The sequence below is a fragment of the Aspergillus aculeatinus genome (assembly GCF_003184765.1).
Source record: "Aspergillus aculeatinus CBS 121060 unplaced genomic scaffold BO66scaffold_43, whole genome shotgun sequence".
NCBI lineage: Eukaryota > Fungi > Ascomycota > Eurotiomycetes > Eurotiales > Aspergillaceae > Aspergillus > Aspergillus aculeatinus.
The window spans coordinates 258,221-281,582 of record NW_020291512.1 but is presented as its reverse complement, the minus strand read 5'-3'; the positions used below and the strand labels follow the sequence as shown (position 1 = coordinate 281,582).

The window sequence follows — 23,362 nt, the reverse complement described above, 5'->3', positions numbered from 1 at the left end:
ACGGGTGGCGCCTCTTCCCGTCACGGGTGTTACTAGTGGGTCCCGTGACCGCCAAAGCACGCCAGGGTTGTTACTATAAATAGCACAGACCCTCACCTCATCTGCCAAAGAGATATCTGGTAACTGAGATATGATATTTCTAACCTGTATTTATGTATATATCTACCCTAGATCTTATCTAGTGTGATCGTGATATCTCGTGAATCCCCTATTCCGGCAGCAGTAACTTTGATGCTGTCGAACAAGTGATGTAGAAATATATATTCAGGATTAGATCTGATCTGGACAGGGCGAGGATCACAGCTCAAATGCACAATACTGCAACACCACTGCTCCATCAAGCCCTCGACTTGGCCCCCTGATCCAACCGTCCATCCTCCACCCGCAGCGCTGGGTTCCTCGAAAAGATACTAAGAATGGACAGGTACGCGTCCATGACCACCTCCGCATCCCGGGGCCCGTACCGCTCCGCCTGCAACTTGACCGTGATCAACGGGTCCTTGGACGGGTCATCGCTCATCTCCAGGGTGATATCGTACGGCGATGCCGCGCGCGGGGTGCGCGAGTCCACGATCTTCGCCTCCCCGATGGTGCCGCTCTCCGCCTGGCCCTGCTTGTAGTCGAAGACGGCCTGGAACAGCGGCGCGTGGGAGTGCGGGTCCGCCGCGGAGGGGGCGGGCAGCCCCAGCCGCTCGAGCATCGCCCCGTAGGGCACGGCGCTGTGCAGCAGCGCCGCGCGCATTTGTTCCTTCGTGGCCATGAGGACCTCGTTGAAGATCTGGTCCGCGTGGTAGTGCATCCGCACGGGCAGGAAGTCAGCGAAGAAGCCCATCGTGGTCTGGTCGGCGCCCGTGGGCCGGTTGGTGTCCGCCACGCCGACGACCACGTCCGTGCCGGAGGACAGGCGCGCCAGCAGCACCACGTACGAGGCCAGGTAGTAGTGCATCGGTGTCACCTTGTGCTTGCGGCTGCGGTCCTTGATGCGCACGGCGACCATCCGGCTGAGGCGTGCGGTCACCTCGTGCTCGGTCCAGGTGGTCGGCGTGGTGCTCGCGTTGGCCCCGGGGACGTTGAGGGTCTGCAGTCGGGCGGGAAGGGTCTCGAACAGGCCGCCCCAATACTGCAGGTCGTCGTTGAATGCGCCGGATTCGAGCTGCTGGCGCTGGCGGAGGGCGAAGTCGGCATAGCTCGGCGCCGCCTCCAGCTGGACGCCCTCGTACAACTGGCCGACCTCGACGAAGAGGCGTTCGGTCGTCCAGCCATCCCCGACAAAACGATGGTAGGCCATGATCAGAAGGTGATCGGTGGGCGACCACTGGAAGACGACGGTCTTCCGGGTGTCGCCCTTCGCTATATCGTACTTGTAGCTTTCGAGATCCCTGAACCCTTGCTCGGCGGCGGCTTTGTCTGCCACTTTGACCACTTCGAAGTGCACTCGCGGGGACCGCAGGATGGCTTGGATGGGCTGCGCCGCGCCGTCCGGATCGGCGATGAAACAGGTACGGAACGCGTCGTGCCGCTGCAGTGCTTGATTGAATGCCCATCCGAGGCGGTTCAGATTGAGGGGTCCATGCATGTAGATGCCGATGGTGCTGTTGAACGTCGCCGGATCCAAGGGAAGTTGCTGTTGTTTCCAGGCGTACTCCTGCGTGAGGGAAAGTGGGACTTGACGTTCAAAGCCATCTTCATCGCAGGAGCGCGGAGATGGGGGCGTCGCAACATCGTCGTAGTCGACGACAGAGAACGAGGATTCGTCGGACGCACCCACAGTCGACAACGGCGGGATAGGCTGCGCCTCAGTGGCAGACTGTCCTGCAATTTCCAGCAACGTAGAAATGGCCAGGGGGATAGCTTCAGGTGTCAAGCGGGAGACAGCCTCGTCGATCAGGTCAGCGACCGAGGCACCACCAAGGATCTTCAGAAGGGGAATGTCGATGCTCAGGTTCTTGGTGAACCATGAGCCGACGGTAACGGCGCTGAGCGAATCCACGCCCTGATCGATCAGAGGCACGGTCAGATTGAGCTCATCCGCCGCAGTGAGCTGTAAAGCTCCCCGGATCCTGCCGGAGAGGCCGTCAAGGATGATGGCGCGAACGTCTTCCATAGTTTCGGCCTTGAGAAGTTGGTCTTTGACGGACCCGACCACCCCAGCGGCGTCCTCGCCCTTGGTGTGGTGATCGGACAGCTTGATATACGCAAAGCGTGGGTCGTCGAAGTAGGGGATTCGGTCGTGGTTCGCAGGATCCATGTAGGGCATACCGGTGATGACCTCGACATCCGTGGTCTCCCAGTCGCGACCAGCAACCACGGCCTCTGCAAAGAGGGAATGCAGCTCCCATTCGTTGACCTCGTCGAAGATGAACTTGACGACATCGTACTCGTGTTCACGACCCGCTCGCGCAATGAAGCCGACACCGAACACGGCGCCAATGTCGATGGTCGATGCAGCCATCCCCCGAGCGCGTCTTTGCTGAGCAAGCGCGTGCGTGTATGCATTCGCAGCGCTGTACGCGGCCTGTCCCGGATTGCCGGAGACCATGACGAAGGAGGAAAACATGACGAAGAAGTCCAGCGGGTTGGCAGGATCCGAGAGACGCTCGTTGAGCAGACGAGCCCCCGTTACCTTGGGCGCAAGCACCATCTCCAGCATCGACAGGTCCATGTTCTTGAACATGACATCCTGGAGGACAAGTGGTCCAAAGGCCACACCGGCAATCGGCGGCATAGAGGCCCGGACTCGAGCGAGACCTTCGTCGACCGAGCCCTCGTTGGAAACATCCCTCGAATCCAATTAGCAACATCACCCGCCGTGAAAGTTGAAAAGAACTTACATCGGTAGAACCATCACGTTGCCCCCAAGCAGGGTGATGTCGTCGATCCAGCGCTGGTCAATCTTCGGAGAGCGACTTGACAAGACCACATGGCGGGCGCCGCGCTCGACCATGAAGCGAGCAATCGAACGACCCAGATCACCAGCAAGGCCAATCAGCAGATACGTCTTATTGTCCACGAATAGCTGATCGGTCTCCATCGAGCGGACACGGCTGGGGATGATCTGATCTGACTTCCAGTCGACAACTGCATTCACCTCCGGACCCTCTTTTAAAGACAATATCTCATTACCCTTGAGTATCAACCCACCGTGGCTGTTGCTGGCCTTGTTTGCTACCCTGACAGCCTCCGCCAGACACTGAGACGCGGCTGCGCTTTCGACGGAAATCGGCGTAGCAACGTTCTGGAACAAATGGTCGATTCGGCGAATAGAGCAGCTTGACGGGAGGCATCTCTTCAGCCGGTGGTTTAGGCTGGCGGGATTCTTTTCGGGAGACAAATCATAAAACACTGAAGCGTTCAGCGGCAGATCCTGGCGAAGGTTACGCAGTGTCTCTTTCTCGTGCAGTCGAATCCACCGGATACCGTCCACTTCCGGAGCAGCCTTGGTGGATACGAAGGCGAGTGGGATACCAGCAGCCGCTGCGCGACGGCCCAGAGGCTCGACATAGACCATGGGAGGCTCAAAGATCAGTACGGATGACCCTGCAGCAAGATCCGACAGCAGGGTCTGTGCGATGAGCTCTGCTGCGATGCCTGGCAGCACAGAGGTTGTCGATTCCGCCTTGCTCGTGATGTAAACAAGCCGGTGGGAAGCGATTTGAACAGAGGAAGCGTTGGTCTCAGAGAGAGCCACCACCGTGCCGTCGAATCCAGCAACCCTGCCCTGAATCAGATAGAAATAGCCCAGCTGGCCGGTTCTGATCGCTTTGGCAAGAGAGTACTCCACCTGGACCGTCACAAAGGTCTCGTCAACCGCCAGGGGCACAAAGCGCTCCTCATGGAACCTGAAAAAAGGCTGCTCGTCATCGTATTCCAGAGTCAGAGTCTCCTGTCTCGGATCCAGATCGACCAGAATGGGACGACGGCCAGAGTTCAGTCGATTATTCCTGTCGACATCCGGCTTGAGCCGCGGCACAACAACCTTGCCATCAGACAAGTACAGTTCCGGCTCCTCTGTCCACAGAATACCGCTCTCCTGCCAGTTCGTACCATCTTCCAAGCGCAGAATGGTTTCGACCAGCACCTCAGGTCGTAGACTTTCCGCCTTCTCCACATCCAGCACCTGGATATGCACGTCCGGATATTCCATGCGGAGCGTGCGAAGGAAGCCGATGGTCATGGCCTGCTGAGGATTCTCAACCCAGGCATCCTCCGTGACCCACAGGACATGGTTGGCGGCGTTGAAGATGGTCTGGAGGGCATCGAGTTGCTCCTCATCGAACCCCGCAAACGTATGGTGATCCAGCTCCGAGAGCACCATAAACGTGGACCCAGGCTGATAGTCGAAGTCGATGATCTCCCGGATGGAGGGGACGGTCTCCCATGTGCGCGCTGGCAAGATGACTGGAAGCTGAGCCACGAGCGCACTCGTCTTCGGCGAGGAACCCCCAATCACCACCAGCGGTGCGTAGGATTCCTTGACGGGGGCCGCCAGTGGCGAGTCCAGCCTTTGCACCAGGTCGTCGACCGCGTGAGTAGCGAACACGCCGTTGGGGAAGACCCTGCTGTCCGGGTCAAGCGTGCGGCTATCGACTCCCGAAAACCCCGTCTTCCTCAGCAGTGTGTCCCACCGGTCATATGAGATAAACGGTTCAAGGACACGCCCTTCGTCGTGCCCAGCCCACCAATCCGGGAATAGACCGAAGATGAATCCAATACGGGTGTGCTCACGGTGTGCCACTTCAATGACCACCAACCGGCCCCCGGGCTTGAGCAGTGATCGCACATTGGCCAGAGTCTCTTCCAGCCTCGGCGTGGCGTGGAGCACGTTGGAGGCAATGATCAAGTCGTACGAGTTGGGCTTGAAGTCCTGCTCGCTTGGCGGACGGCGGATGTCGAGCGGGCGGAAATCCATCTTGTCCGCATGCTGCTCGAACTCCTTGGCCGCTTGCTCGAAGAACGCGCTGGAGATATCCGTGAAGGTGTAGCTGTTGAACGAGATTTGTTGGTGATTCAAGAAATACCGTGTCGCACCCCCAGTACCCGCGCCTTTGCTTTGCGTCAGTGGCTGCATCGAAGTGGGATACGCTTCACTTACCAATTTCGAGAACATCCAGGTTCTGATACCGATGATTGATCTGCGCAAGGAGTCTTTGATAGTAGTGGTAGGAATGCCCGTAGCTGACGGTGCCGCCGTAGAACTCGGTGAGCAAGCCATCGTGGTCCATCAGGTCAAAGGCGTTCTCGTTGTTGCGAAGGGTCTCCAAGGCGCCTTCACCGACTCTCTGGATGAGGCGGACGAAGGGATGCGCCACGTTTCTGCGTCGTATGTCAGCCAACACTTCTTTCTTTCCCAGTAGAGAGAAAGGCTCACTCTCGAATCATCTCTTCGATATCAGCTTTCGTGTCTTGCTCCCAGCCTGGCTCGTACCACACATTGCGGCCCGCCTCCGTCTCGGCGATGATATACTCGCACCACTGGATATGCTTCGTGAAGTGAAAGGCGGCGTGCTCGCGGTCTTCCGCCGTGAGACTCGCGAGGAACGCTTTGATGTACCAGTACGTAATTCGCTCGATGACTGCCACGTCCTTCCTGTCCTGCTCGGTGGCGTGGTACCTACTGTCATCGAGCAAGGGCTCGGGGTTGATGGGACCCCAGCTCCACTTGGAGAACATTTTATGGTCATCGGCAGCCGAGAGCGGGGAGAATGGCTTGAAGCTGAGGCCCTCGATGTGGATCATGGTGGCGTCGGTCTCCGGGTCGAAGACTTCAATGTCTCCTGCCACGGTGTTTCCGACGCTCACCGCACTGGTGGAGATGAACTCGACCTGGCTGGACAGGGCGTGGATGCGATCCGCGACCCACGGGTTCAGCGCAATACGGTCAATGCCAGTCGGCACCAGGAGAGATCGCAGGCGTCGGTCGCCAGGGGCAGTGTATGCTCCGATGAAGCTTTGGAAGGCCACGTCGAGGGTGGCAGGATGCAGGACCATGTTGCGGTGGTTGTCCTCCAGACGGTGGAAGGCGATAGTGCCGCAAGCCTTGCTGTCGCCGCGTCTGAGGTTGCTGACGCCGCGGAACTGCTTGGTGTACCCGTACCCGATCTCACTGAGCATGTTGTAGAATCTGTCGATGCTGACATTGTTCAGGTGAGGCGGTTCGCCCTGTTGGGGAGGAAGGCTTTCAGGTGATCCTGATCCATAGGTCACAGCGACCGTCCCAGCCGCCGAGCGAGTAAGACCGGTTTCTCTGGCAAGGCAAGAGTTGATGACGAAGCTGTACACGGCGTATGTGTCTGTGGTCTGCGATGGGTCGACGTCTAGACTGAGATTGATTTCGACCATGCTGTTCTCGTCCTCAAACGTCACGGCCTTGTCGATCGAGAGGTTCAGGACTTCCAGAAGCTGAATCTCTCGATCACCGGCCTGCTTGACGGCAGCCTCCATGGCCATGACCACGTAGCCTGCGCCCGGAAACACAGTCTGGCCCTGAAGGGAGTGGCCATCGAGCCATTCGATATCACGCTGCCGGATAAAGTTCTGCCACTGGATCGATGAAGGACTGCTGTGGACGAGTTGCTTGCCGAGCAGAAGATGGGGGCGTTCTGCTCCAAGCCAACTGCGAAGCGCGCGGGACTCCTTTCGATACGAGCGGTGATGGTATCAAGAATAGCATGGAAGTTCTTTGGACAAGTCTTGGGTATCGACATCCAATGAGAGACTGCTGTACAGGCTATCGACATCGACAGCAGCTGAGCCAAAGCGCGACCATATGTAGCCCAAGCACGAAGAGTAGGCTTCGATGTCATCCTTGCTCCGCTCCATGCACCCCACATATGGAAGCGGAGCACCGGCGCAGTTTTCAATGGTCTGGAGACTAGGATTCTTCAGAGCTGGGTGAGCTCCCACTTCGACGCAAATATCGAGCGGCATGTGCTTTACCAGGGCCTGTTCGACGGCATAAGAGAAAAGAACAGGAGAGAGTAGGTTAGCACTCCAATACTCAGCCTTGAGATCCTCAGTCTTCATGGGCTTGCCTTCGTAGACCGACGAGATCCAGGTGGCCGTGGGTGCGACATCCATACTGAACTCGTCGCAGCCACAAGCTTTGAGAGCTGCAACATAGGGCTCGGCGCAAGGACGCATGTGGTGAGAGTGGTAAGCCTTGTCCACCTTGAGGAGGCGGTTGAACTTTGACTCGTCGTTGAAAATCTCTTGAGCCTCGAGGATGGCATCTCTGTCTCCGGACAGGGTAACACTTTCCGGCGCATTGCTTGCTGCCACAGTCATTCTGCCCTCAAAGGCCTCAAGAGCGCATAGGTCAACTGCATCGTCAAAGGAGGTGCCTGCGGCCATCATAGCGCCCTCGATGCCGTTCGGCCCACCTGCATGCCTTGACGTGAGGCCACGAAGGTATGCAATCCGAATTGCTTGGGACGCCGATATAAATCCGGCGGCGAATGCGCAAGCGATCTCTCCCGAGCTGTGGCCAACGACAACCTTGAACCTCACTCCGGAAGCTCGGAGAAGCTTTGTGAGCATGATCTGGACGGCACAGCAGAGAGGTTGCGAGAAGGTGGCGTCATGTACATTGGAGTCTGCCCCCTCGAGGAGGAGCTGATCCAAGAGCTTCCACGTGGGTCGGTATTCCTCTGGCAAGTCCTGCAAGGACTGGTCCAGCTCTAGGATAATATCGCGAGCATAAGGTACTTCCGAGATGAGAGCCTTGCCCATGGTCGGCCACTGGGCGCCCTGACCGGTGAAAATACCAAGCACTTCGGGCTTGGTCTTGACATCCGAGACCGTTGCGATGCTCTGCTTCCCTTGCACCAAAGCGGCATCGCGCTCGAGAGCCTCGCACAGAGAGTGCACCGTCTTGGCTGGGATGACATGGCGGACTTGAAGGTTCGATCGCTTTTTTAGCAGTGTCCAGGCGAGGTCTTGTAGGCGTAAGCTGGGCTGGCTTTTGATGAATTGACTTAACTCCTCCATAGAGGCCTTCAGCGAGGCTTCTGAATTGGCGGAGAGCGTGATCGGGGCAAGGGATGGGGTTAGGGCTGCATCAATTGCTGGTTTCGAGGCGGGAGTATAGGACTCCACGATTACGTGGGCATTGGTACCGCCGAATCCGAACGAGTTGACACTCACTCGTCGCGGTTGGTTGGACTTGAGCTCGGGCCAGGGCTGGAGTTTCGTGACAAGCTGGAGGTCTGAGTAGAATGGAGCCACCCGTGGGCTTAGCTCATTGAAGAGCATATTTGGCGGTAGTAGACCATGCTGAATGGCCTGCGAAGCTTTGATCAGGCCGGCAATACCAGCCGTACCCTCAGTATGCCCGATGACTGTTTTGATGCTACCCACGTACAGAGGTTCTTCATCGACGGCACGCTGCCTGTCCCCGAAGAAAGCAGAAGAGATGGCTTGAGCCTCTTGAGGATCCCCTGCCGGAGTACCTGTTCCGTGCGCTTCGAAGTATTGGCAGCGGTCTTCGGGCTTGGTCACATCGAGGCCTGCTCGCTTGTAGACTTCGCGAATGAGAGCTTCCTGTGCTGCATGGTTCGGCATTGTGATTCCCGCAGTTTTGCCGTCTTGGTTGATGCCACTCTCACGAATAACACACTCGATAGTGTCCCCGTCTGCGATCGCCTGACTGAGAGTTTTCAGGACGACAGCGGCAACGCCTTCGCCTCTAGCATACCCATCCGCGGCGGCATCCCACATTCGGGAACGGCCAGTGGGTGAGAACATGTTCAGCTTACTGGCTGAGATAAAAGGAACTGGACCCAGGATCAAGTTCGAGCCAGCAGCAATGGCGACCTGGCTTAAGCCCGTTCGAAGGTGCTCGATGGCGTGGTGGACGGCCACGAGGGAGGAGCTGCAGGCGGTATCAAAGGTCATACTCGGACCGTGCCAATCGAAAACGTAGGAGACTCTGTTGGAAAGAATAGATGCGGATGTGCCGGTGGCAGCATAGATGTTGAGGGCATCGAGATCGTAGTTTTGGTGGTCGAGGAAATCACGTTGCATCATACCAACGTAGACGGCGGTGGGAGAGCCTCGAAGGTCTTCTACCTTGAGGCCCGCAGAGGAGAGACCTTCGTAGACAGTCTCTAGGAGGAGACGCTGTTGAGGATCGATTGTGTCGACTTCATTGGGTGGAATGTTGAAGAAAGATGGGTCAAAGGTGTAAGGGTCTTCGTCAAGAAAGTAGGCAAATCGTGCGTTCGTGCGACCATGGTGGGCTCCATCGGGATGATAGAAAGCATCCACGTTGAACCTCTCCTTGGGGACTTTCCTCCCCAAGTCCATTGGGGTCTTCAGAAGTTCCCACAGCTTAGAAGGGCTGCTGGCACTCCCGGGGAAGCGGCAGCCGCTGCCAACGATTGCAATAGGCTCATTGCGACGTGTTTGAGATTGGGTCATGGCGGCGAGAATGGTCTTTCACCGGCCTCAATGTGTTGAAACTATGAAGTTGTAAGTCCAGACAGCGTCTAACTTTATCCTTTAGTAGGCCCATCATGAGCTTCACGAGAAGCTAAGATCTGACCGGGCCTTTGGGGGAGTGTCCCGGGGCCAGGTTCGGCGTATAGAACAATGCTAGTCGTGCGATAAGCCCGTTTCCGAAATAGCAGTGCGTTCACCGAATTAGGCCATCACCGGCATTTTGTGGAAAAAATACTCTTCCTGAAAATTCTGTGGCGCCGATACTGAAAGGCGAGAAAGGATCTGAGAAACTAGCTTAGGGCAGGTACTGGCTCCGCCGTCCACCGTAAGCGGTCTCGCAATGATGGACAGGATCTGTAAAAACAAAACATCGAGAATACGGAGAAGCAGGCCAGACAAAGCTGCAGATAGGTAATCATTAATCTTCATTCTTAGTCATAGGCATCAATTACATCATTCGAAATACATGCATGTTCACCGCTGAGCCTTTCTACTGGGCTCCCTGTCCACCTCAATTACTACTCAACTTGCCATGTCAATTGCAGACATTTCCGACAGTCTCAGGATGTGCTTCACCACCTCCCCAACCTCGTCCTTTCGTGTTGGCAGATGATGGGCGGTGTCCGTTCGAATGACCTGAGCGAAGTTCGGCCGATAGTGGTTTCTCACGAGCTTTCGTGCGCGACCAAGACAGAAGTCTCTATTGCCGTGTATGTGAAGCGTGGGAACGTCAATGTAGGCTTTGCTCAGGCCATAAGCCTGGGCCCTTGCGTTCAGCCACAAGGACGCTTCGTTCGGAAAGAAACAACAGCTCATCACGGCAAACCGTAGCTGTCCTATCCATGGCACTAGACCCTGTTGTTGCTGCCAGAGCATCATTGCAAGGGCGAGTGCACCCTCTGAGAACCCAATCGCCCCGACGATCTCGGCATCAGGATGACCTGCTTGCCATTTATCCACCGCCAGCTTGACAGAGGCGTTGATCCTTTTCAAGCTCTCGTCGATAGTGGTGCCGTCGCCGCCAAACCAACAGTAATATGGCTCCTGGCCGCCAAACATAGGCAGGACTCCGGGTCCTGCAGCGCATTCCATCGGCCCGTCAAGGAAGATGAACTCGAACGCGTCTCCCAGTAGATAACAGATTCTCGCCATCTGAACGTTGAAGATGGCTCCCTTCGAGCCTGTCCCATGGAAGCACAGAAGGGCTTTGGAGGGTGCCCTAGTCATTCTGATTCCCTCGTTAGTGCATGATCAAGAGTGAGGGCAACAATCTGCGACTAACATGGTTGCACGAAACCGGCTCTCGTGTGTCCGCGTTCTAGCTTTTTTTCGTTGATTGTTGATGAGAGCCACCTTGCTTCGAAGAAGATTACCATCGGGAACCCCTATCAACAGACACATAGGGAGATCGGGAAATGTTCGCTTCTTTGGAAGTAAGACGGGGCCCCTAAACCGAAACGCCGAAGAAGGCCGAAGGGCGTGGCAGATTGCCGGTATGCTCTGCGGGCCGCCGGCAATCTCCCGCTCGCTACCTACCAGATAGTGTGTGTGTTCCCTGCGTTCTTCGGTCCACGTGGGCATAATCAAATGTAATGGAGTAGCAGCCACTGCGCACTCACAGTAAGGCTTCGGGCCCTCGATAAGGGAATTTGATAGACTTTCACTAACACTGAATCCACAGTCGCGTTCCCTGGTACTACCTGTTCAGCTCACGATTCGGAAGGACGCCCATCATTCTACTGACAATGGGGTCAATTGAGACTGCGGCACTCGTGCCTCCAGCAACTCAGCGTGCGGTGATCGTGGAGGCTGGAGATCAGGTGCGCGTACGAGACGATGTGCCCTTCCCTACGCTTGAGAAAGACCAGTTCTTGGTCCGGACGGAAGCCGTGGCTGTCAACCCCAGCGACACCAAAATGCGCGGCCCCTTCGTGACTCCTGGTGGTGTTCTGGGCACTGACTATGCCGGAACGGTCGTCGCCTGTGGCCCAGAGGTCACAGAGGTACAGGTTGGCGACCGAGTGTGCGGAGCTCAGCATGCCATGAACGCCAACACTCCTCATCGTGGTTCATTTGGAGAATACAATATTTCTGCGGGCAAGGTCTGGTTGAAGCTACCTGCCTCCGTCAGCACTGAAGGAGGTGCTACCTTTGGCGCCGGGATCAGCACTGCAGGACTGGCGTTGAAGCTTCTAGGGCTGCCTCTGCCCGATGCTCCAGTCGAGAAGCCGGCATACATTCTTGTGCATGGCGGCAGTACCGCGACCGCAACCATTGCTATCCAGCTGCTGAGGCTGTGAGAGAACACCATTCATTCCCAGGCTGATATCGCGAAGCTCGTGCTGACCCGTCTAGCATAAACATGATTCCAATCGCGACCTGCTCGCCAAAGAATTCAGACCAAGTCAAAGCATACGGTGTCGAAGCGACCTTTGACTATCGCGACCCGGACTGCGCGATGAAGATTGTAAGGCCACCTGCTTTCCATCCCACCACGTTGGTCGCTTTCGTCTCCACACACCCAGGCTTACTGACCGATCGTCCTCACACAACCAGAGAACCTACACGAAGAACAACCTGCGCTACGCGCTCGACTGCATCACGACCGCGGAATCCACCAGTCTCTGCTACGCCGCCCTGGGTCGAGCTGCCGGCAAGTACGTTTCCCTGGACCCGTTTCCGCAGCACGCCGCCACGCGCGCCACGGTGAAGACCGACTGGGTTCTTGGCCCATCCATCTTCGGTGACGGGTCGACGTGGCCCAGTCCATATGGCCGTCCCCCGAGTGAGGAGATTCGTGCCTATGGCGAGAAGCTGTGGGCGGCTGCCCAGAGGTTGGTGGATAGCGGTGATCTGAAACATCATCCCGTGCGGATCCTTGAAGGTGGGCTCGACCAGGTGTTGGAGGGTATGGTGTTGGTGAGGAGTGGCCAGCTTTCGGGGGAGAAATGTGTGGTTCGTCTAGTCAGCTAGTTGGTTGCATAGGGTAGAAGTTGTCGATAATCACCACACCTAACACTGCAATATATCAGAAGAGATTCCCAAGATAAGGAGGTAGATATCCTTACCGCTCTGGTTTATTGTGAGAAATAGACGAATTGGAATATGTCTGTTGAGGTGGTGTCTCACGATGTATTTTATCGACGGGTGAATGAGTGCAACCCTCACCTCGATATACCCTGGTGACTCCTGGGAATATGTAATCTATCGGCTAACCCTCGTTCACTCGGGTTCCTAATCTAATTCACGGAATTCAATAACATGGCAATAAAATTTTCAGATTGTGAGACAACTACAATTCTCCTTTCGAGGCATAAATAATTGCCCCAGGCCGTTCTATATTATCCGATCGGGTTTGTAATATCTATTTTGCGATACAGACACTTCTTCAGTTGTAGCTTTTCTCTCCGTTTCTTAACCTTTTAGATCCGCACAGGGTGTGACTGAGATGCTGAAAGGTGTTCATCTTAGGCAATTGAAAAGCCTATTGACAAACAGAGAGGTCCCTTGGCTCGTAAAAATATCATTCCCTTTTACTTTTCAGGTCACGCAGACTCCGTTCGTCTGGTAGACATCCTTCAGGAACAATTCCTAGCCTCCCTTTCTCAAGCATCCCCTTATAGAAGCTGATCCATGCTCGCGCCAGGCCTGAAAGCAATCTTGGCCTCCACGCCCTCCTGCTTCGCCAGCACCGTCTCCTTGATCTTCCATTCCTTGGCCGGTTCAACAAGTTGAATCTGTGGCCGACTGTCAGTCTATTGCCGAAACAGCGAACAAATAACTTGCAGCAAAGACTCACATCGAAGAGGAAATACAATGTGGCAATGAGCTTGTACATTTCACATTTGGCGATGTTCTTGCCCATACACGCCCGGTCGCCGGCGCCCCACGTCAGATCGGCCTTGTTCATCCTGTGTAGCCGTTCAGCATACTCATCGTCGCTTTCCGAGGGACGTTGGAGCCAGCGCTCGGGTTTGAAGTCGTGCACATCATCGCCATAGGCGTCCTTATCGAAATGCGTCGACCACCCTGAAACCGCGACAGCGGTGCCCGGGGGCAAGATGTGGCCATCCTCGAGCGTGAGACCAGGACCTGGGGGGACCGCGCGTCGCGATAGCATCGCTCCAATCGGATGGCATCTGAATGACTCGCGGACCACCGCATCCAGGTAGGGCATCTTGTGGATCAGAGCCCAAGGGGGCGGCATCTGGAGCCCGGACGATTTCAGCTCCGCGTGCAGCGTGGCTGCAACCTCCGGATGCTTGCCCAAGAAGTAGCCGACGGAGGTGAGGCCGATGGTCACCGTGTCCGCCCCGGCGAGCAGTGGGGTGGTCGCGTAGCCATGAACCACCCGCTCATCGACAACGTTCGAATGCTTCGTCTGGGTGTCCAGGATCTGGGAGAGCAGGTCCTCGCGATCTGCGGCGCTTGCCGCCCCGTTGGCCCGCCGGCTCTGGATGAGCTCCCGTGCGCGGCGGGGGAACGAGCCCATGCGTTTCTCGAACACTTTCGTGATGGGACTGCCCTTGAGCACAGAGTGCACCCACGGCATACACGCGGCCTAGCGAAACGTCAACCCTAGCGCGTACCTTGATACAATAAGCGTCGCGAACCATCGCTCGGTATGTTTGGGCTGCATCGACACCTCGAAACATGCCCTCTCGATCAGCTTCGCCCCGGATGAGGCCGAAGTCGGCGGAGACCGTGAGCTTCATGATTGTGTCATACGCAACTGTCACATTCCTTCAGTACCCCCTCTCACGCCAACAGAATTTTTGACCTACAAAAATGCATCCATGTAAACACGGGCAGTGGCTTCTCTTTAGCCCTGAATTCTTGGTCCAGCGTCTTGACCAGCTGAAGGATACATTCGTTGATGAAGCTTTCCGACTTGGTAACGTTGGACATCGAGTAGATGCCGGAGATGGGCCGTTTGAGAGCAGCATGGGTCTTGGTATCCTCCGTGCCTATGAGACTTGGGTAATGGACGCCTTTAAGCTCGGTTCGGAGCGGCCTCCAGTGATGGCTCTGAGGGAGGGGGGCAGTTAGAGAAGCTGTGAGCTGAAGAGTGCATACGGCCTACCTTGGGGAAGGGTGCCCTCGTGGCATAGACTTTGTCTATCATGGATGGGTTCGAGAACATCACGGTTCGTGGACCAACTTGCACCACGGGTCCATATTCCTTGTGTAAGCGCTGAATGACTTGGCAAGTTCGTCCATTGTAGGCATCAAGCGCCTGGAAGACGTCTAGAGCAATGTTAGGCCTCCGAATGAAGGGATGACGTCTTGGATTTCACCTGTATAGCGCCGCCACCACGGCCCCGGAATGCGCCATAGTCCTGTTCGAAAAGGTGTCCCAAGAAACCAGGCAAGACCACCGGTAGCGACAAGCAGAAGCAAGACCCCAAGCATCTTTGGATGGAAGGAGACAGGCAGACACAAAATGCGGGATGAAGGTCTTCTTCTTGTGTCGCAAGTGTATTGTACAGTACTTCCGAGGCTATATAGGGCGGTGGCAGAGGATCAGCCATCCTAAATTACTGAAACGCCGAATCGCCGAAGCTCGGCCATGAATCATGATTGCTGGTGCGTAGTGTGGCTCTTCCGGTGACAAAAGTTCCTCTTTGGACAGACTATCATGAACATCAGGTTGCCAATTCGGTAGACGTCGGGGTTGGTTGTGTGATATGTGATCCGTGACTACTCAAGGAGGGGACATGGTCCAGACATCCTGTTAGCCTAGCTGTAATATAGTTCTATCATACCCAAATCGAATACAGGGTAGGGGATTCGAGCAAGGGACTACTAAGCACATCTCGAACTAATCAAGGGGAGTTATGTTCTCGTAGTGTAATAATAATGTAGACAGTGAATGAACATATATACACACATAAATCTACTCTAGTGTATGGAGTGAGGAATCCTAGTACATCCCACTGAGATCCGCCCGTAAATAGTTTTTTCATCACCATTTCAGGCATGATAGAAATTGACAGTGGTTTGCACGCAGCGTCAAGAACGATTCTTTGCGAGGCCCAAGGTTGCGGCACGACAGCGCCGGAAGTACATGACAGCAGATTTGTTGTACATGCTTGCCTCATCCTCCCATATCAACGCGACGAAGCGAGCTGGCAATGATGATAAAGAGGATTTCGAAGCGCTTCTATCTCGCAGTGTAGGCTGGTCGAGCCCCACCTGCTCTGGTGAAGCCCCGGACGGCATGCTCCCACCTCCCAGCTCGGGCGGTATACCAAGCAGCTGCTCCATCCTGGCAATCAATTTGCTCCCGATGCGGAGCATGTTGATGGCAGAATTGAGTGCATGTCCGAAAGGGTCTGGGGGAGCATACAGGTCTCCAAGTCGGAGACTCTTCGGGATCTGTCTCGTGTGGGAGAAGCTGTCCTCTGGCGCTCCTAGAGCTTTCACGTTTTTCATCGTCTCCGAACTACCCATATTCCCCGACGCAGACGGTTTCGCCGACAGCGGCAGTGCCAACAGGCTCTGGAGCACCTGTTCCGATAGGACCGCCATAAGCTTTATACACAGGACATAACACTGCGCTGCCATCGACGCTTGTTTGCTCCGCAGGTATTCATCGAATGGGCTTTGGGGCGTGCGCGACGTGGTGATTGCTGCCATACTATCGAGCGCCAGCACTTCCAACAAGCCGTCGAAGTGGCTAAAGATTTCTCCAATCGGATCTGTTCTCGACCTGTCAGCTCCCGTGTCCCAGTCTTTTGCATTGCAGATGTCTTGGTGTCATGGTCATACAATCTTGGGCGTTCTGGCCGGGATGATCCCGTATCACCTTCCTAAAAGCGGCTTCCAAGGCCTGGCATGCGCTGGCGAGACAGCCAGATAGGTCCGATGGCCCGCTTCCAAGTACCACCGCAGCATCGATTGGGCTGTTCGAGGAGGGTGGTGCGATGCTCATGGATTCTTCGGAAGTGCTTGTGTCCAGGAACTCCGGCAGAACAAAGCTACCAAGTGAGGCTGGCTCGACAGTAGCCCAGGAAGATGAACTGCCCGGGAAAATGTCGTTGAGGTGTGACAGATCGGGGGCAAACGCCGGATCCAGCTCGCTCAGGGGATTCGATGCTGGAGTCACAGACTGGGTGGGCATGTTGTCCCCGCCCTCCACCATGTTCTTGTTTGACTGTTTGCTGGACCTGACACTGTACACGCACTCGAGTCCGGCCCGTTGGCAGCGCACGCATTGGGTCAGCGAGGCTTTGTCCCCGACACATCGAAGCTTCTGTTGGTGGCATCTGTCGCACGACTTCCGTAACGTTCGGCCGTCAGCATGTTTTACAGCCGAGGGGCCTGCCCACTCTCGGTCGTACTGGTGTCGGGCAGCCGGTTCCATTTTACTTCCACGTTGGTTGTTGAAACTGAAGAAGCAAAACCGACATCATTAAGAAGGTCCAGAGATAGGTGAGAAAGGTGGCGACTCCTGATTTCCCGATCGACTGTCCCCCCTGATATATAAGAGACAACCATGTGCTTTTCATGCAAGATTATGAGAAACCAAAATGTGGCCTATTTTACATCCCTGTCGGTCTCAGAGTCAGCGCTTCATGCGTACATGCCACTACTGTTAGACCTGTCTGTAAAATGGAGAAGGCTGCCCGCCCCCCACAACTATGACATCCATTACATCTAGTCCTCTAGGCATTGTACAATTAACAGAGAGTGTGTCACGTTGGAGATAACGTTACCACCTTAGGCAGTAGTAAGCACTTAGGTATCATGCATTCAGTTAGCCTGATTTCCGTGCACTGCTCGTTTCGGGCAGCGATCGACTCGCGTTTTCTGTTTGGTGCAGTGCCACTTCGCATTGAACCGGGAACTGGAAGAACTGCGATCCTTCTGGATCCCACCACCTCACTCCGTCCGGAGTGGATAGTTCTTACTACAGGCTGGATTACGTACGATCTGGATGATCTGAGGTAATCATTAAAGGTGGGTGTCAGAAAGCCACTGCGAAGGTCCGATCGGAGATAACTGATATCGACAGCGGCAGTCTCTCCAATACGACCGACACTATACCAGATCGAAGCAAGCGGTATGCTATAGTCAAGTATTAGTATCGTACCTGTAGATAAAACAACCACTGCACTCCGTATATGAATACGAATCCAGGCCTTCCACCACCGAAATTGCAATTACTGTTTTCAGAAGCCTAGACAAGCCGATCCACCCGGCCGCACGGCCGTTCTCGGCGCGGCAGCGCGCCGCCCACCGCAGGCCATGGCATATGCACCCTTCCAGTTGACATGCAAATTCGTCGAACTAGCATATCAAACAAACAAGTGGTAAGAAACTGCGTTGATCACTTTAGAACACCCATTTACTAACCAATCAGCGTTAAAGGAAGGACGGGTAATGTCACGATCCAGGGAAAACCATCTTAAACCACCAGAGGTGACGGTTCGTATCGGTTTCACCCCCCACCAAGCCCTTCCCGCCCGTTTCTCCGCTCAGGATTCAGTATATTAAGATGTTTAAAGCTGGCGCGGAACCACTGCGACGAGGCGCCACTCGCGGTGGAACTGTAGGATTGCTTTCTGATTCTCGCACTCCAACTACTCGGAATTGCTGTTAAACTAATCATCTAACTCGTTGAGATATTCGATTCAACGAGGTTGGTGGTGTGCTGAGACCGGTTCTGCCGTTTTTACCAGTCTGCCTACATTCCCTTCTATACGGACGTTTCTAATGCACTTCCTATTTGAGTAAGCAGCGCAGCTCGAGGTACCTAGTAGCCCTAACGCCGATCGTATGGGAAGGACTGCCACTGCCGGTGTCCAGATCGATTCTCGCGGTCGGTAATCTCTGTGTAGCAGTTCCATACCTTTAATCGAGGGTTGGAGACCGTGTTCCAGCCCGTGTGAAGCGTCGACCTCTCAGGTGAGCCAGATTGTGGAAGGATTTATTGGGGGCTATTATGGACGCTGATCCTGGTTCACGCATGCAGCGAGCCCAATCGTGTACGGTGATTGACCCCGTGGGACTCGGAGTTATCTTGCCATATAGTACAGTAGTGAGCGAGAGTTTCAAACAGATGCCCGCTTGCTCTGATAGGTCGGTCGGAGTCTCGCTTACGAAGAAGATGATCCCTGTGTAGCGTGTGAATATTAAACGAAGTAGCGAACCATCAGGGTCAACTGCTGTATGTAGGTTCCTTTGGTTAAGTGCATATACGAGGTGTTAGTAAGTGCCTTAGCAGAATCCTGGGACGGGGCTGTGCGAAGGACAAAGGATCTGAAGAAGACACATGCGTGCATGTGTTCAGTTGATAGATATAGCATGATATGCTGCCAAATTACTCCGTATCCACTCAGGAGGTGCAGTCAACCGAGTCTAGGTGGAAGTATTTTGTAGACACATGATGTCCAACAATGGCAGGCTAGCAGCATCCCGCAAGACTACCAGTAGTAGGATGGATCTACTGCGGATCACCTCTCTGGAGTCGTGGGGTTGCAAGCGAGGGGAGGGTGCATTTGGCACGGAGACCTTGCACTTGAGGAAGGTTTGACCCGCCCGAGACTAGACGGGCCACGCGCTTCCCGAACGCCACCCACTATCAAAACGGCTGCTGTTTTGATCTATAATTTGTGCTAGATATATTATATTCTACCGCGGCATCTTTCAGATGGATCGTAATTTATAGATTTGATTTCAGTTCTTGAATCATTGAGAGGAGTGCTTCATAAGGCCTTATTTGCTTGCTGGGAGAGGCTGCTGTGTAAGGTCTTACTCGGTTGTGTGCTTGGAGAGGTACCGTGTGAAGCCTTGCTTATCTGTGTGCTTGGAGAGGGGCTGCGGGGAGGCCTTACTTGCTTGTTTGCTTGGGTGCTTGCTTGTATGGTGCTGCATAAGGCCTTGTTTGGTTGTGTACTTGTAGACGTGCTGCAGGAGGCCTTACTTTTTTCGCTTGTTTGCTCGCTTACTCGCGTGCTTACTTACAGGGGTGCTGCGTGAGGCTATGCTTGTTTGTATGCTTGTATACATGTCTAGAGGTGTGCGTTCTGTACTTATGTACTTGTATACTTACTTGCAGAGATGCTTTTTTAGGTCTCGCTTAGTTGGTATATACATGTGTACGGGTACCATATTAGGGCTTGTGTGATTCTACAAGTACACAGAGAGAATAACCCGCAATATAATCTGATTTGGGTGTTATCGCTTACTGAAGAGATATAATATCGTATCCATTGTTCATGGAATGCTGATGTTTTCATAAAAAATGTTGTATGGGAGTTCTGGTGGTCAACACGGCCATTCCGGAAGTGCATGGCTCCCCCAGAAGTTGAGAGCAACGCTCGAGATTCCCACTTGTGGGGGTATCCCCAGTTCAGTTCTAATTGGAAGGGTTGGGCGTAGTCTAAAGTGAAAGGCGGTCTTTTGCGAACTGGAACTTCGGCAACCCCTCCCAGATCTACATGTAGTTAGTATACCCCACTGCGACTCTCATCATTGGCTTCATGGCAGCTCGACCTCGGCCCGGCCACGTAGGAGGCTATAATGCCAGCAGAATCTTTTATCCGGGGAGGGCCACGCAACTGGGGATTCCAAATCGCTGACAACCTCTATTGATATTGAGGCCATGGTTGGCCGGAAATCTCTCACCTGCCACTCATTGGCTGTCCTTGGCCCACAATTGCCCGCTGTCGTTACTTGACTGAGCTGCAATGGTGTGCCACTGAGACACCTCTTTATCGGCCAATGGCCACTATATTATGTCGAGACAGCGGCAGTCATCGCTACTCACGTACCTACACAGTGCCTAGTGGTGTCCAACTGAGCCACTTTGCTACCGCTCCCATTCGCCAATCGAGGTGGAACATGACTCGTTCTGCTGCCTACTAGGTAAATACCTCAATATCCTATAGGTAGAGACTACCCCGCACGGAGCACGGAGTATAGAGTACAGTACCTACCCTGTAGTGTAGTTGGTATTCTCACCATGGATTGTCCCTGGTTCACACAACTCGCATGGCAACATATTGGCTTCTGTCACGTCATCTAAGCTCGCAATACAGCCACTAGGTGGACGATCGATCATAAGCAATATTAATTAGGCCCCCTATTGCCTCGCGGGGAAAGCGTGAAGCTATTTGATGAGCCGAGAGGCCGCTGATGGGAGGAATGCAGCCATCTCAAACACAACTAATAACATCATCACAATCCCGTGGCCTGGCGCTTTTATGTCATTGGAGATCCAACATTTGCTGGGATATCGCGCAACCTCTGATCCGGCCTCTTTTTAAGCCAGATTCGATTATGCTTTCTCTCTCGGAGTGTCTGAAGCGGGATTCGCGGCAGAGGAATTAACAAAGAGCTACAACATACCTTCCATCCGGCCAGCTCAGCCATAGAGGACCTCGTTCGCTGGCGCTTTGCACCCAGAGACTGGCATTGGCGCGGAAAAACCCGTCCAAGTGTCAAGGCGCCAGGATTGTCGGCCGCGAACACCTCTTGACTGCCTGTGTGTATCTGCCGAAGGAATCTTTCGGCTTCCCGGTATCTCCCTTGCCACATAGGCGTCGAGGCTACATTGCTATAGTTTACTAGCGCCTAGGTTTATCAACTCCGCCCCCTAATGTTTCCCCTGATAACCGAGCATCAGGCATAGTCCACCAATAGTAATTAGTATGTGATGATCAATTCCACTCATCTTCTTCTAATGTACTAGGGCTCTGCAGTACAACATCTCAGCCTCCTCAGACCGTTCCTGGAGCCTCACTATCATGGCCAGCTTATTGGCACTGGCCAAAATACTAGGATGGTCATCTCCTAGATTCTTTACGAATCCCGACAATGCTGCTTGATACAATCCTTAATCCTACCTATTTTTGCTGTCAAAATACCTTCCCTTTGACACTTCCATTCACTTTACCCATCTGAATGCATTTCATAATTATAGCCTGTTTGGGGATTTGACGGATCTATTGTTTGAGATATTCGGCTTGGAGGTGGGAGTCCGATCTTCGGCGTTTCGAAGTGGGGCACCGAACCCTATGCCGATATTGATACCCGCAATTGTAGAGCCCCGAGTATTGTTACGGCCGATGAGTATAATAGTAACTAGCATTGAAGGGTCTTTGCTGCGACGCTACCTATCAACTCCCTTGAGGATGACCCCTTTGCTGATACAAGTTATGCGCCTTAGAAGCGACAACACAAGGGCCCTCAATCTATCGACCCAACTTACAGCCAAGACTCTCAGTATCTTTCCTTCCACCTGAAATATCTGGACGAGCACCATTGGTGAAAAGAATGGCCCGACGATGGGAGAAACACCTCCCCAGTGGAGCGGAAGCATACTGGTGCCAGCCATCCGACGCCAATGCCAGAGGTGCCAAGAACTTCCTTCTCTCTGGCTGTGATCAGGTTATGCCCAAGGTGCACGCGCGAATGTCGATGCATTATCCGCTCCCCAAGTCCACCGGGCAATCCCGCAGAGACATTGTCCAGCTCCTCAAAACCGGACTTGAGAAACTCGCCTCTCAGGTCCCATGCCTAACTGCAACAATAGCCTTCGACGCCGCATCAAAGCGTGGCACCATGAAAACGATCGGCGATCACGATGGAGTTCTTCTTGTCGTCACGGGCGCGGACGCTGTTCGCACCGATCTTCCATCATATGCAGAACTTGAACGCAAACGCTTTGCGCCCTGGAAGCTTCCCAAAGGCAAAGCGTTTCCCGAAGCGTTGATCAATCCGATCGCAGCAGGGAAAAGTCATGATGGCGGCTTACCGGCCTGTATATTCCAGCTCAGCTTCATCGAGGATGGCTTGATCCTCACGGCTGCCTTTCACCACTATCTCGTCGATGGACCGAGTGTTGACCTACTCTTCCGAGCCTGGGCCGCACACTGCCAGGGGAAAGACGAGATCCCGCTCTACACTGACCGCTCCATCCTGTCGAGTCCCAAGACGCCCGATGCGTGTGAGGTTCAGCGGCTCGAACAAGCCATGACTGCGCGTGGCTGCATGGTCAATTCCACCAAGCCAGATCCGGCTAATCCCTGGTCCAATCTCATGGCCCAACCCACCAAGTCCGCTGTGATCAGCTTTTCTCGCGAGGCAACGGCGGCCCTGAAAGCCGAGATCGCAGCCCAGAAGCCATCCACGCCCGTCTCTACAGCTGACTGTGTGCACGCGATCTGCTGGACTGGACTGACCCGCGCGAAGGCCGCTCTTGCCGAGGGCGAGCATGAAATGGACTTCTGGACCGTCTTCCCCGTCACATTCCGTACCCGTTCCTTCCCCGAGTTTCCAAGGAACTTCATCGGCAATACCACCTTCATGAGCGGAGCTGTCCTGCCGGTTGGAAGACTTCAGGCATTGGAAGGACCAATCGAGGCTGCGGTAGCGCTGCGGAAAATCATCGATAGCGTGGACGCGACATTCCTCGAGGATGGTCTTGCTTGGGTTGACAGTATAGATGATTTCTCCAGCCGATCATGGCTGTCCAGCCCACCCCAGAAGATTGATTCAGGTTTCACAAGCTGGGCTTGCCTGCAGTACCAGAATTGGGATTTCGGATTTGGAAGTCCAGCTGCGTTACGTCCGCCAGCGTCCCCGATACCGTATGTCTTTCCGTTGGCTGGGAAGACTGATGCGCACGGCAGGGAGGTGATTGAGGTCGTGATTGCTGCCACGGAGGAGACGCATAGGTTGCTGATGCAAGATGTGGAGCTTCAGCGATATACAACGGATTATCACCTCGAGCCTTAAGTTGGGCAACTACTGAGTTATGCTACTATGTCATTAGGGCATAGTAGCGGGTAGGATTATTTGTCTTACAATATTAGCTTACTGTTATCAAACTTGACCTCTATCCATTACCTAGACTTGTATCCTCAGTATGTGCATGGTATGTGGTACAGATTGCGCCACACGGTTGTTACGCCAA

At 54.4% G+C, this 23,362-nt stretch overlaps 7 protein-coding genes across 7 annotated transcripts; 2 read left to right on the top strand and 5 right to left on the bottom strand.

Moving 5' to 3' along the window:
* Positions 1-162: 162 nt before the first annotated feature.
* Positions 163-9,417, bottom strand: BO66DRAFT_458223 (putative polyketide synthase; the record flags this gene model as incomplete). The annotated part of the gene is made up of 7 exons (XM_025652204.1): positions 163-2,780; positions 2,832-4,982; positions 5,019-5,043; positions 5,093-5,313; positions 5,369-6,633; positions 6,703-7,467; positions 7,585-9,417. 7 exons carry the CDS (start codon positions 9,415-9,417, stop codon positions 338-340), a joined length of 8,703 nt encoding a protein of 2,900 aa, XP_025501155.1. The 3' UTR covers positions 163-337.
* Positions 9,418-9,960: 543 nt separating this feature from the next.
* BO66DRAFT_329545 (DUF341 domain protein) lies at positions 9,961-10,665 on the bottom strand (the record flags this gene model as incomplete). The annotated part of the gene is made up of 1 exon (XM_025644028.1): positions 9,961-10,665. The coding sequence occupies one exon, from the start codon at positions 10,663-10,665 to the stop codon at positions 9,961-9,963; it is 705 nt and encodes a 234-aa protein (XP_025501154.1).
* A 518-nt stretch (positions 10,666-11,183) lies between these two features.
* Positions 11,184-12,411, top strand: BO66DRAFT_413701 (zinc-binding alcohol dehydrogenase family protein; the record flags this gene model as incomplete). Its single annotated transcript, XM_025649432.1, has 3 exons — positions 11,184-11,734; positions 11,794-11,905; positions 11,995-12,411. 3 exons carry the CDS (start codon positions 11,184-11,186, stop codon positions 12,409-12,411), a joined length of 1,080 nt encoding a protein of 359 aa, XP_025501153.1.
* Positions 12,412-13,055: 644 nt separating this feature from the next.
* BO66DRAFT_441288 (cytochrome P450) lies at positions 13,056-14,850 on the bottom strand (the record flags this gene model as incomplete). Its single annotated transcript, XM_025651335.1, has 6 exons — positions 13,056-13,175; positions 13,238-13,999; positions 14,052-14,170; positions 14,223-14,466; positions 14,522-14,685; positions 14,736-14,850. 6 exons carry the CDS (start codon positions 14,848-14,850, stop codon positions 13,056-13,058), a joined length of 1,524 nt encoding a protein of 507 aa, XP_025501152.1.
* A 585-nt stretch (positions 14,851-15,435) lies between these two features.
* On the bottom strand, positions 15,436-16,561 carry BO66DRAFT_458212 (uncharacterized protein; the record flags this gene model as incomplete). The annotated part of the gene is made up of 3 exons (XM_025652203.1): positions 15,436-15,601; positions 15,634-16,157; positions 16,210-16,561. 3 exons carry the CDS (start codon positions 16,559-16,561, stop codon positions 15,536-15,538), a joined length of 942 nt encoding a protein of 313 aa, XP_025501151.1. The 3' UTR covers positions 15,436-15,535.
* A 2,633-nt stretch (positions 16,562-19,194) lies between these two features.
* On the bottom strand, positions 19,195-20,446 carry BO66DRAFT_404000 (uncharacterized protein; the record flags this gene model as incomplete). The annotated part of the gene is made up of 7 exons (XM_025648906.1): positions 19,195-19,322; positions 19,408-19,454; positions 19,496-19,572; positions 19,632-19,879; positions 20,119-20,173; positions 20,221-20,296; positions 20,382-20,446. 7 exons carry the CDS (start codon positions 20,444-20,446, stop codon positions 19,195-19,197), a joined length of 696 nt encoding a protein of 231 aa, XP_025501150.1.
* A 1,274-nt stretch (positions 20,447-21,720) lies between these two features.
* Positions 21,721-23,184, top strand: BO66DRAFT_441286 (putative trichothecene biosynthesis acetyltransferase; the record flags this gene model as incomplete). Its single annotated transcript, XM_025651334.1, has 1 exon — positions 21,721-23,184. The coding sequence occupies one exon, from the start codon at positions 21,721-21,723 to the stop codon at positions 23,182-23,184; it is 1,464 nt and encodes a 487-aa protein (XP_025501149.1).
* Between the last annotated feature and the right edge of the window lie 178 nt (positions 23,185-23,362).